Here is a 13747-nt window from a genome sequence, read left to right as displayed (position 1 = left end):
AGTCTAAGTGGGTTCGTACTCCTCATTCCTCAGTCTTCTGAGTGTTGGGATGCAGGCCTGTGCCACCGTACCTGGCTCTTATTTCCATTGGCAGTTTCTCTCTTTTTCCTACCTGTGTATAATGTTAGGATTTTCTCAGAGAGAAAATCTTAGTCATAAAATAGATTTTCCTGACTTAATTTTCTGATGAATATGGCCTGCCTTTTGAGGACAGTATAGTTAAGAGCCTAGAAACTGGAAATCAAGATAGTGTAAATCTCGACTCCATCATTTACTGTGTGACTTAAGCACATTCCTTAAGCCCATAGTTTCCCCATGTAGAAGTTAGGGCCAAGATGAAGTGTTAACCCTTAATTGGTTTTCCCTTAAAATACTGCTGGAGCTGGGCATGGTCGCACATGCCTGTAATCCCAGCACTCTAGAGGCTGAGGTAGGAGAATAGCAAGTTCTACATTAGCATGGGCTCATGGCAAGTTCAAGGCTGACCTACACTACATAAAAAGATCCTGATCCCACCACCTAAAAAGAAAAAAATATATATATTCTGTATATACGCACATGTGTATAAAAATTAGGCTAAGTAAGTGCTTCATATGAAATACTTTTCTGATATCAGCTGAAGAGTGAAAATAAAAGCAGGGCACAGAGGTGCATACCTGTAATCCCAGCTACTTTGGAGGCCAATGCAGGAGGACCACAGATTCAAGGTCAACCTGGGCAGTTTAGTAAGACTTGTCACAAAGTAAAAAGATCTGGGCATGTAGCTGAGCACTCCCTGGAATTACTCTGTAGCACTTAAAAGTAAAGGGAGAGGAGAAAGAAGGTATTTTATTGGGTCTTTTCTTCTAGGATTTACAGTACTATATCTTACTCAAAGATTAATTTAGATTATTTGTGTCTGTCAAATATCAAATTCATTGGATAATGGTAGATTTAATGTAGAATTGACTGGCCAGCAGTAGAAGTTAGAGGCAGTATAACATTATACGCAGAGACCATGGAAATGTTCGCAGACAGTCTTGATACAGTTTGGTTTAGCACTCAAAACATAGTTGAATTTTCTAGTGTGTGTTATGTTGTGTAAATTTTCACAATCAGAAAGTTCTAAGATTATAGTTTATTGAATTTTTCTTGAGTATCCTACAAAATGTTGAAATTTGTTTTATTTTTACCTTTTTAAAATGAATCAAAATAGTTACATTTTCTGATTTTCTTTAGCACCAAACACCAAAGACTTGGACGTATTTCTTCGGAAACAGGAATCAGGATTTGGCTTCAGGGTGCTAGGAGGAGACGGACCTGACCAATCTGTAAGTACAAATACTTTTGCTGTTTGTGTTAAAATTTTTAAATGGTGATTTTTTGTTTTGCTTCCTGATTTTCCTATTTAAGTGTTTTATTAATATGACATAGAATTACATTCGTATTTGTACTTTGTCTTTGTTAAGCAGATTCTAAGGGACTTTTCTTCTCTAGGAAGCCTATAATCTAGCGTCCTCTTTCCATACTCACTCTTACCTTCTGAATGCTCCTGGACTGTTGGCATGAGTCTGTGTGTATTATTTCACCTGGTCTTATTAATAACTTAATATTTTTATGTTCTTTTCTTTAGTCTTTTTTTTTTTTTTTTTTTTTTTTAGAGGGGTATGGGACTCAAACTCGGGATCTTGCACTTGCCAGGCAGGCGCTGTGCCGCTGACCTATATATGTCCCAGGCCCTTTGTCTGTCATTTCATGTTTAAGCTGTGAAACTAAAGAAGTATAAAATAATTAATATTTCTAATCAAAAGGTATAATGGTTGCATTCACAAAGCTTTTTCTTTCTTTATATTTTGTTTGCTTAATTTGTTTTGAGATTTTTGGTTTTTTGAGATGGGTCTTACTATGCAGCCCAGAAAGGCCTTGAATTATCTATACAGCGCAGGCTGGTGTCTCAGTTACTCTTCTCTCATTCCTGAGATAAATACAGGACACTCAAAATGAGGGAAGGAAAGCTTTATTTAGCTCACAGTTACTGGAGGTTTCAGTCTGTACTCAGCTGGCTCCAAGACAGAGTGGCACATGGCAGAGAACAACATTTCATGGATGTTGCAAAGAGCTAGAGAGCAAAGGGAGTAGCAGCAGCTGAAGCCACTAGCCTCTCTCCCTTCCTTACATTGTAATGCAGATTACCTGCCCCAGGGCAGGTGCAGCATCCACACTCACAGTAATCAATCACCAACTCCAGAAGCCACCCCAAGACTGTATGAGGCTTTGGGGGGGCACTTATACACAAACCGTAACAGCTGGCCTTGGCTTCTTGTCTGGGAAGACAAGCGCTGGGATTGCAGATGTGCACCACCACACCCAGCTGCAAATTATTTAAAGCTTATACTTTTTTTTTAATGTATGATTCCTACAGAAAGAGAACAAATGTACTATAATAGGTTTTGGTTTTGTTTTATCCTTGTTGAATGACAAGTAATATGCTTTGTAGAATCTAAGAATGTACTTTTATTTCTTTTGTATAATATGACAAAAACCCTACCTTATTCTTGGAAGTTAGGTGAAGAACACTAATCTTTAAAAATGCCAGTCTGCCAGGCTGCATATTATCATGTCTACAGAGGCAGGAAGATTATAAATTTAGGCCAGGCAGGGCAGCACACTTAACCAAGTGACAGGCCTCTGTTTTTGAACAGATTGTTTGATTTATATGGTATAAATGTGTTCTAGCCATATTGGTTACAATTGCCATCAGTGATTATTAAGCACACATAAAGTTTAGGCAGGTGGCCGGGGAGATGGCTCAGTGGAATAAGTGCTTCCCTGGCAAGTGCAAGGGCCTGAGTTCATTCCCTGGTTCCGCAAAAAAAATAAATAAATAAATAAACAAACAAATAAATAAAGTTTAGGCATGTGGCCCTATGTAGGACAAATATAAGATACTTTGTTTTTGACTATATATATATATATATATATTTTCTACCTTGTTGGTATTTGTAGTGTTCATTTAGACATTTTGAAACTGTATTTTAACTTAGGAGCAGCCTTTCTCTTAAATGTCAGGTTTTAGTAGTTTTGAAAGCAGCCTACATAGCAGGATTGCCTGATGATGGGCTTTTAATTGCTAGTGAGCAGAGTAAACCAGATATGTTCTACTAAGTGCTACCCTGTTCCCTTGAGATTTAGGGAAATTGTCTGTTTATCTGCTGAGTATACTAAACTTGTACCATTAACACATTGGATGATAAAATCATGAAAATGATCCCAGTTGCTGTGAACTATGTGTAGAAAATCTTGCCTGAGGCCACTGAACAAATTTTTTTTCTTTATTTAGTAGCTATAGAGAATTATTTTTCTGAGTTTGTTTTGCTGTAGTTTAGTGATGGAGATCACAGTGGTGCTCTTTGAATTTTTGTACTTTCTTGGTGATACTCAACCCTGAGGACCTAGAAGAATTACATAATGCAGTGTGTATATCTCACGTGCCCTTTTTGAGTTTGGGTGCTTTCTCACTTACCACCTTTCTGGAATGTGCCAATTTTCGTAGATGAACCCCAGCAATCCGTTGGTCAGCGCAGAGGTGAGTCAGGAAGCTCTTGACTCTTCATCTGATCCTAGTAGGCTGTACAGACCAGTCTTCACATTGCTGTCTTTCCAGATCTACATTGGGGCCATTATTCCCCTGGGAGCAGCTGAGAAGGACGGTCGGCTCCGCGCAGCTGATGAACTCATGTGTATCGATGGAATTCCGGTTAAAGGGAAATCACACAAACAAGTCTTAGACCTGATGACCACTGCTGCGCGAAATGGCCATGTGTTGCTAACTGTCAGAAGGAAGATCTTCTATGGAGGTAAAGACAGTCCCCTTTCTCTGCAGCTTTTCAGCGTTTTTTATGGTTTATTACCCACTTGGCATAACACTGGGCCCTATTGTGGAAGGCCACCGAAGGTCAGAGGGCTTCACAAATAATACTACTATCAAAAATAAGTAAATATTGGGCTCAATATTAAGATTATATTACCCTATTGATAAAACTTTACCAGTATGGTATTGTGGGGGAAAATATAAATTTAAATCTTTTAAAAAACAAATACAGCTAGGCTGGTGTAGCTCAGTGGCAGTATGTGTGCCTAGCATGCATGCCAAACTCTGGGTTCTATCCCCTGCACTAGAAAAAACAAAAACTATAGATGCATATATAGTTAATTAGCCGTACCAAGATATCCCACTAGCTAAATATCAAAGGATTTGAATCCTGATGAAATACCAGCTATTCAAAGAAACAGAACGTTTCTACTTGAAAAGTTTTAATATAACATTTATGGAGTCTCTGTAGCAGATTCATGGATTACTTATGTCTCAAAATATTGTCACAATCTAGTTCTACAGTGACTTGCAAGAGAGTTGAGAGACATAGCCAGTAAGAAGTAGGAATGGGATTAAAATTTATAGTTTAATTGCAGAGCCCTGACTCTAAACCATGATAGTAGGATGTGATCATCTCTTACAATTTTCTTATCAGTAGCTTTGTTGATATTAACTAGGATTTACATGTGAATGTTTCCCACTTTAAAAATGATAGCTCTCAGATGTGAGGGCTGTCTGCTGTGAGTGTCCTGGTCAGGAAAGTGGGCAGTGTCCCCTTCCTCCCTCACTGCGCTACGGGCGTCATTACAGTGATTTCCTTCATCCTGCTTCCCTGCTAGAACCTCCAGACAAGCACTCAGAAATGATAACTGTGACACAGGAATGCAGTGTTGTCTCAACTTCGTTGTGCTCGAGTCAGAGCATAATTACACCCTGTGAAAACTGGAACATCATGGACTGAAGAAAGCACCATGAAGTTTCATAGTAGTTGGATATTGTTGAAGACATTTTACCTATTTCATTCTAACCTTGCATTATACAAAATCTGTTTTTTAAGTAAAGATTAGATGCTAGTGGCATTCTGAAATGTATTCTTAGGGGGATCATGTAAGTTTTGAACCAAAAGAATGTTACACAGCTGCTGTGTGTTGGTATTGTTAATGATGCCTGACCAAATTATTACACAAGATCAGCCTTTTTTAAAAGTTGATTAGATCTTGGTATCATTCTTGAACTGTGATGTCCTCCTTGAATAGCTGCAAAAGGTGTAGGTTAAGTGCCCGCTTGCCAGGGATTCCGTATGACCTTACCTGTGCCCGAGCCGCATCCCTGAGCCTGCTGCTTGTGCACACAGTGTCCTGTGTCCCGGGGAGCAGAAGAAGCAAGGCTGAGAACTGCGACCCGTGAACCTCACTGATCTCCTCAGCCGGGACGCTTTCATTGCAGAACACCTCACCGAGGACGAATCCCATGCAGATGGCAGACTGCTTGAGTGGGGCAGCACTTCTGCCCTGATCCCCCCCGCCTCCAAGGCATCCGTAAACAGCAGGCACTGACTTATACGTACAGTTGATCTCTGGAGGCAGTTTACTGGATCAGTTCTCATCTAATTTTCTTAAATTGTTGACAAGGTTATAAACCATGACAGAACTAAAACTATTTCAAGAATGACTTTTTAATATTGAATTTTAAAGTGAGAGAACATGAGGTCATACGTATTTTCCCCTTATACCCTTCCGTACTGTGTTTAGAAGTCAGGTGGACAGCAGCTGCCCATATCTGCGCTCAGATGGTGCCCAAGCTGCATGGCGTGTGTTGGGGGCTGCTTTTCTATTCTTTGTATTATTAGAAGAGAAGCTTTTGTTGAGAGGCTTAGCACGGAAAACTCACAGCTTTCAAAAACTATCCCAACTGATCGTGTTTATTGTAGAAAAACAACCTGAGGATGACAGCTCTCCAGCCTTCATTTCAGCACAGAATGGATCTCCTCGCCTGAACCGAGCAGAGGTGCCAGCCAGGCCTGCTCCCCCAGAAGCCTATGATGTTGTCTTGCAGCGAAAAGAAAATGAAGGATTTGGTTTTGTCATCCTTACCTCTAAAAGCAAACCACCTCCCGGAGGTAAGGGCCGCTATGTCCTGTGGTCTCTCCCTGCCAGGCCCTGTGTTTGGGCCTCCCCATGAGCTGAAGAAACTTAACAGGAACTGGGTAGAATCTGCTTTAGAGATTTACCTTTTTAAGATTAGTGACTCTTTTCCTTTTTTTCAAAGGCAGCTAATGTGAATCACACCTTCCAAGCTTCAGGTTTATCTGTCATCTCATATTCTGTGAAATATGACTCGTAGCTCAGTTTGCATCAAGGCTATACTGAGACAGCACATCAGGGAGCTAACTTGATGGATTTAGTGAAAAATATAATACTGAGCTTATTTAAATTTTAAGATACAGACTTTTTTCCCCCCTGTATTTAGGGCAGGGTCTATAAGGGTGTTCAGGGTCTCACTACATAGATCGGACTCATAGTGATCCTCCTGTTTACAGCCGGGTAAGTGCTGGGATTACAGGTGCATGCCACCACGCCCAGTCTCAGTTGCCATCTTGAGCCCTGGGGGCAGAGCCAGCACTCCACGCCTGGGATCCTGGGATCAAACCCTGGCTACTGCGCTCTGCCCAAGCAGGTGCTTTAGTCCGCTGAGTCAGGCTGGCCCTAGACTTTTTAAATTAGGAGACATTATGGATGTAGAAATACATTAAACAGTAGAAATAACTGAGAAAAAGCAAAATAGATTAGCAGAAAAATGTAAATATATCTTAAATAGTTTTCGTATTATGATATAACGGTTGCTATATTCCAAGTATAACATACCCTTGTTAAATGAAGCATTCTACTTTTCCTATATAATTTACTGAAAATAAAATTCTGTCACCATCTTTGAAATTTAATGCACATATCTGAAGCCCTTTAGCAGAGTAATCACGTAAGAAGGACGAGTGTGCGTGTACATTCATTAGTTGCATCAGTAAAGGAAGCAGTAGTATCTAGTAAGTTCAGGGCCATTATAATTCAGCAGATTCCACGTTGTGGGGTTGTTTTGTTTTGTTTGTTTTGCTTTGATTTTTTTTGAGACAAGGTCTTGCTCTATAGCTGAGGCAGGTCTTGAATTCACTATGTAGCCTATGATGGCCTCACACTCACAGTGATCTTCCTGCCTCAGCCTTCCAAGTGCTGGAGTTACAGGCATGCGCCACCACACCTGGCTTAATGTTGATCTTGATGTTGCTGAGAAATACTCTTTAAATATAATTATAAAATCCAATTGTATATAAGATGAAAACCAGAACATTGATATGTGTGTATAGTGCTTATTTGCTAACTTTATATTTGGATATCAAATGATAAACACCCTTTGACCCCATGAAAACACCCCCTAGCTTTTGCCATTGGGTTTGGATCTATCTGGGATAGTTAGATCCTTTTAGACTCAGGGTCACTAAAACCTCAGTAAAAAAAGAAAACATTTTCAGGAAACTGTTATGAACCAACCAATTTACAGAAATCTTGCTAAAATTAATGAGTGTAAAGGAAGAAATTTTGTCACATGGATGAGTTATTGCTGTAGTATCAGGTCACTGCTCACTGATACTAGTTTCCATTTTCCAAAAGCAGTTGCTATGGTAACACTTGGAACGGGAACTGTCACTGATGCTATAAGGATGATTATGTGGCCTGTGTCAGTAAAATGAAAGGGAAGCAGCTTGTAGGTGGTTTCATGTTGTATCTCAGGAAGTCAGTCTTTCCAAAAACAACCATTTAGAATAATCATATTGTCATTCTGATATCATACAATAATCCCAGGCCTTCACATTAGCAATGAAAGAGCACTCCTTTGTGTGGCAGATGAGGATCACTTCTTATCTGGAGGATGTTCCCTGTGTAGCACTGCAGAGATGAGCGAATCTAATATTCGCCCTAAGACCAAGCAGTAGAGAGGAATTAGGTGAAATGTTGCACTGCTTACATATATTTAAACATATTATCATACTTGTATTTAAAAATTGAAAATATTATTTGTTTATTTAAATGACTTTACTGTTTTGACAGTTTTCTGGGTATAGATGTTCAATCTCTGAATAACATAGTGTCATTAAGCTAGATGTGGTGGTATATACCTGTAATCCCAACAGTCTGAAGCTAAGGCAGGAAGATCACAAGTTCTAACCCAGCCTGCAAGACTTAGACTCTGTTTCCAATAGGTAGGTAGCTCACTAGGTTAGGTAGGTAGGTAGGTAGGTAGGTAGGTAGGTAGGTGGGTGAGTGGGTGGGTAGGTAGGTGGGTGGGTGGATGGATGGATGGATGGATGGATGGATGGATGGATGGGGCTGGGATGTGGGCCAGTACCAAGGCTCTGGGTTTAATTTCCAGTTATACATGCACAAAAGGATCATGTCACTGAGTATCAGGTTTTATCATCAGACACATTTGGAGTTGAGCTCTGTGTGTGTGTTTATGGTCTTGGGCAACTCCGTCCACTACAAGAGTGCAGTCTCCTCGTACAGCGTAGAAGATGATAACACTTCTGTGCTCAGGGAGTGCCAGGTTCAGGTGAGCAAACTGTCAGAAACAAATGAAGACGTGAAAGTCAGAATGTCTTTGTCAATAGCCGGGGGACTTGACCAGAAAGGAGTGAAGCCCTGAACAGACTGCAGTGCCCAGGCTGATTGAGGAGCTACAGAGAGAGAATGCTCTGCTGAACCCAGATGCAAGGCAGGGGAGCAAGGCACGGCGGCAGTTTAGCTAAATTATTAACGTTCATCATTGTCCCCAAGGGAGCTTCCTTGTGTTCCTGTTAGGGTCCATCTCTGCTGCATCCCATCTCGTGGTGTTTTGGCTTCTCAGGGTGAAGAGTCTTCTTCCCAAGTCACCCTAGAAGACACTGACCTCAGGATGTCCCAGGGAACTCCACGGTGGCGTGTGAGCGTTACAGGAGATAATCCCATGGGGCCTGTAGCCAGAGCTTTGATACCTGTTAGCTATTGCCATTTTTATTACTTTTATTTAGAAGTTTTGTGTTTGTGTTTATTTTGTTTTGTTTTGAGATGACATCTCCCTCAAACTAGAGGCTGACCTCAAACGTTTGGGCTTATGTGGTTCTCTTGCCTCATCCTCAAAGAGCCAGGAATACAAGCACACTCTGGCATGCCTGCCAACCATCTATTTTAAAGAAACTTCGTGGCAGGCTCAGCCCACCCAGGGGGCGGTCCTGCAGCTTGCCTAAGCTCGCCTAAGCAGGCGCTTTAGATCGCTGAGCTATCGCGCGGGCCCTTAAAGGAACTTTAAAGTTGATTCATGCCTGATAATGAGACAGAAAAGAAAACCCAATTAAAATGCAAAATTGAAACAGCGCCTAAAGTGTGGCAGAAAAACAAGTGTTTGCAGCTCGTTAATTATCCGTCTGAAGGATAAATTAGGCTCATCTTGTTGATAAATTTTATATAAAGTACTTGAAATTTTCTATCATGGTGAAAAAGCAGAACTGCCAATTTCACTGAAATGCTACTTAATAACCTCACAGAATGCTGAGTCCTCACACATTCTTCACACCATTTGTCCATTTAGCGAAGAGTGTCCTGCAGTGAGGGAGAAGGAGGGCTTCCCCTACCCGGCTGAGCCATCGAGGCCATCGCTCGCCACAGTACCGGGCAGCTTGGGAGGGCACCAGCTCAGGAGGAACCCAGGGGGCTGTCAGTGAATCCTTCCTTCTGGGCCTCGTCACAGAACTCTGCTTAAAGTAGATTACTTTTTCTTTTAAGTAACGTATTTTCTGGTGACATATGTCTCAGAAAGAGTTCCTAGTGTCTCTGGGACCAGTTCTGAAATTCTGAGATGCTCCACTGGGGTTCCCATCCAGGTCAGCGTCCTCACCGTGGGCCGAGGCGCCACATGAGCGCAGTACGTTAAAAGGCCTCTCTAAAGGAGAAAAGGACGCAGTGTTTTCGCTTTGCCAGTGCCTCTGAGCTTTTAGTGTCACTCTCATCATACGGTTTTCAGTTCTAGTTGCAAAGATTTCTGTGAGAAAGAAATATTTCCAGTTACTGTCCTTTCATTTCATGAAAAAATGTCTGAGAGCATTAAGGTGATCTCAGCAGTGGGACAACCTCTCTGTGGCCATTGAGGCCAGAGATGAATGAAAGCAGAGAAGGTGGCCGTACATCCAGCGAGGGATCCTGGATCGTGGGTACAAGAGCAGGCAGGACCTCAGGCTTTTCCCTGGCTGTGAGTGCTCTGAGAGAATCCCATGAAACACTTCCAGGTCCACTGACAGCACTGCTTTTAGGAGGTAGTTACCTTTCAGCTGGTCTTGGGCGTTGGAGCTGTGTAGGTGGTTCCTCTGTGCTTAGTGACAGAGAGTAACACGTGGCTGCTACCACTGCACCCCACCCAGGCAGCTGACCCTTCAGGAAGTTGTGTACCACTCTCCAGTAGTGAGAGGCTACAGGTACTAATTGGGCTTGATGCTTTCCACATCTAAACAGACCCTTTTCAGTGTACCAGGTTGTTGCTCAAGGAATCAATATATGTATAAGGAGAATAAATAACTGCAGAAATGATTTAGAGAAAAAAATGACGTAGAAAGAATGGATAAAAAAGGTACGATATTCATCCTCAGTGGAGTACTACTCTGCCATGAAGAAGAATAGATGAGACATTTGTAGGAAAATAGATGTACCTTGAAACTATAATGTTAGATGGAATAAATCAGACCTCAGAAACTTAAAAATAACATGGTTTCTCTTACACGAGAAACCAAAGATACAAAAAATAACACAATAAAGGATATTAGGAGACAGGGAGATCTTTTACAAAAGGGATGAAAACCAAGAGCTGAAGGGGAGGTTGTAAGGGGATGAAAAAGGATTATGATGTGCTGTGGTAATAAAGCCAGTCCCCACAGGCCACTGTGTGATCCACCCCGTGTGTCTGAAATGCCACCAGTGGTGTTAGTTATGTCAGCGTACCTGGCACAGGACATGGCCCCTGTTGCTGTGGGATTTTTATTCACTCTATTTGCAAGGAAAGTGGAGCCCTAAGTACTTGATATAATTCAGAGCTAAAAGGTACTTGCTTCCAACATTACTTTTCTGTATTTTAAGATTAAAATCTCCACTATATAGTACTAGAAGAGCCAACATCCTGTCTGTAGGGACATAAATCATGACCAGGAATAACTTTGCATGGTCTATTAAATAAAGGTCTATTAAAATGTGCCTAACATATCCTAGGTCTGATTCAGAAATGCTAGTAAGAAGGGTTTTACTAAGGAAATTAAATGCAATTCACAGTGCCATCTAGAAATATTAATTACCCTATTCATATCCATCAGTAGTCAGCAAGAGCCCGAGTGCCTGGTAAGTTTACTGACCTAGGCGAGGAAATTCTCAGAGAACATAAAAAGAACATTTGTTTCCTGCACACGTGTCCTTTTCGCACAGTGCAGGGTACTTTGTTTGAAAAAATCTCCTAGGTGTCCAGGAACTCATCTCAGCTGTGGTGACTGCGGCATCTCCAAGTGTGTGAGATGCAGCTCTGTGCATTCATGGGAGAGTTTTACCCATGAGCCAAAAAGTCTTCACGTTAAATACTTAACGTTCTGGTTCTACTCAGCTTTTGAATTGTGAAAAGATTAAAAGGCACAAATGAAAGAAATTAATTTCCGTGTAGAACTAAGTGGGATTCATTTTAACAGTCAGTCATTTATTTCATTGTACCTGGATTTCTGACCAGAATCATTGAATCCTAAACTTGGGTTTGCCCCACATTTATTTAAAATGTTCCTTGTGGGAATGAGTATCTTCCGTGGGGACTAAAGGTAGGCCCTCACACAGGCGAGGTAAGTGCTCTACCACTTAGTACACCCCCAGCCATTCTTTTATTATTTTGAGATAAGATTGGTCTCAAACTTGTGACCCTCCTGACTCATGTTCCCAAGTGGCTAGAATGACAGGTGTGTGTCACTACCCTCAGTGTTAAGGGCCTTTTCAACAGAGCCAGAGAGGGTCTTATAACAGTTTCTAAAATAGCTAAAAACTTGACAAACACTGATGGCCTGCAATGAACAGTGAAGTGCCAGATCAGCAGTACCATAAGTATAGTGAGACCAGTGGGCCTTACCCAGAAAAACTTAGGAGGATGATATAAAAATTGGGAAAGGGCAGTACACTCCCACAAAGGTAGCAGCACCCAGGGGAAAGCTCATGGGCACCTGGCCAGCACTGGAAAGTCCTAGGCAGGCCTCTGAGGAAGAGGTTCAACAGGCCTGGGTAGTCTGTGGCCAGTTTCGGGGGACCTTTTCTGGGAATGGCCAAAGGTCACAGTGGTGCCAATCCCTGCAGTCCTTTGAGAGTGTGCCATGTCTGGGGTGCCTGCAGGGATCCCCACCCTGGTGCCCATGTGGAGTCTCCAGCTAGGGAAGGGCTGTGCTGTCCCACTCAGCTGCAGTGTCGTCCAGGGTCTTGGGAAGTTCTGATCTCTTAGCGCATCAGCCTTCTTAGACTTCTCTCTCATGCTGATCTGAATACTGCCTGCTGCCGGTTCCGTGACCTGTTTCCAGCTTTCCTGAGTGGGTTCCCGGCCTTTTGCCCTGACTCACCCTCACCTCTCTTGAGTTTGATGCTCTTTGACTCTTTTTTGTTTAACAGAATAGTCTGTCCTTGTAAAGTTTTTAAAATATAGTCAGTGACTTTAAGGGACCAGAGTTTCTGATAAGTAGGAAACAGCAAACTGAAGATTTTATATTTAGTTACATCTCTGTAAAGAGTATCTATGCAAGCTGGGCATGGTGGCACATGCCTGATGTCCTAGGTACTGGGGAGGCTGAGGCAGGAGGATTGCAAGTTCAAAGCCAGTTTTGGCAACTTTGCCTGGGGTGTGGCAGAGCTCTTGCTTGGCATGTGCTCGACTCTGGGGTCGATCCCCAGTTCCCCCACAAGAGAACCTATGCATGCAGTCATAGTTGGAGGTGATTTGAAAGTAGTTGCCTTTGGATAGGATGATGTGTGATACTTTTTTACTACATTTGTAAAGATATTTGTTTGATGTTATTATGTTACACTTTTAAATAATGACAATGATAAATCCAGCACTGGTAGATACAGTGAATAACTAGAAAACTTGGGGTTCTTGCCCACAGTTATTCCCCATAAAATTGGCCGAGTCATAGAAGGAAGTCCCGCTGATCGATGTGGAAAACTGAAGGTTGGAGATCACATCTCGGCAGTGAACGGACAGTCCATTATTGAGCTGTCCCATGACAGCATCGTTCAGTTGATCAAAGATGCCGGTGTCACTGTCACACTGACAGTCGTTGCTGAAGAAGGTAAGGCGGTGGTAGGCTGGTCCTCCCCAAGCTGATCTGAGAGGTGCAGAAGTACAGTGACAGCACCATTTCAGCTCCCTGGAGTCTCAGTCTTTGCCTTTTCCACTTAATGAACTTAAAAGACAGTTTATTATAAAGTTGTCAGCAGCTCAAGACAAAGTATCCAGCTAGAGACTGGTGGCCGTTTATTTATGTGCCAGAAAAGCAAGCACCCAGGAGGGAAAGATTGGTAACACTTTTCAGATCTTATTTTCTTAAAATAATGTCTTAAGTCTCTGCTTGAATTAAAGAAAATCCTTTAAGCAGTTCAAAGGAAGTCACTGTTCCGCCAAGTCTTTTATGTCCAGCCATGCCATGGTGTGCCTTTTCTTGGGGCAGGGCTTTGTTCTGGGCAGCTGCTTTCTAAAAGGGGGTTAGGAGGAGCATGCGGGAAGGCTCGTAAATAGGGCATAAAACTCACACTGGCAGTTCTGGAATAACGCCTTGCTTTGCTCGTAGCTACCTTTTCCATCATTAAGAAT

The 13747-nt window shown here is 42.0% G+C and overlaps 1 protein-coding gene across 1 annotated transcript in view; it reads left to right on the top strand.

The window, feature by feature from the left end:
- The window catches only part of Magi3 (membrane associated guanylate kinase, WW and PDZ domain containing 3), a 253253-nt gene that overhangs the window by 219214 nt on the left and 20292 nt on the right, over positions 1 to 13747 (top strand). The window contains exons 13-16 of the mRNA XM_004641696.2: positions 1219 to 1310; positions 3644 to 3836; positions 5784 to 5972; positions 13041 to 13226. Of these exons, the coding sequence (XP_004641753.1) occupies positions 1219 to 1310; positions 3644 to 3836; positions 5784 to 5972; positions 13041 to 13226 (660 nt within the window). The remainder of the gene's footprint in view (positions 1 to 1218; positions 1311 to 3643; positions 3837 to 5783; positions 5973 to 13040; positions 13227 to 13747) is intronic.

Source organism: Octodon degus, unplaced genomic scaffold, assembly GCF_000260255.1.
Source record: "Octodon degus isolate 3935 unplaced genomic scaffold, OctDeg1.0 scaffold00140, whole genome shotgun sequence".
Lineage (NCBI taxonomy): Eukaryota > Metazoa > Chordata > Mammalia > Rodentia > Octodontidae > Octodon > Octodon degus.
This window is presented reverse-complemented; position numbering and strand designations above follow the sequence as displayed.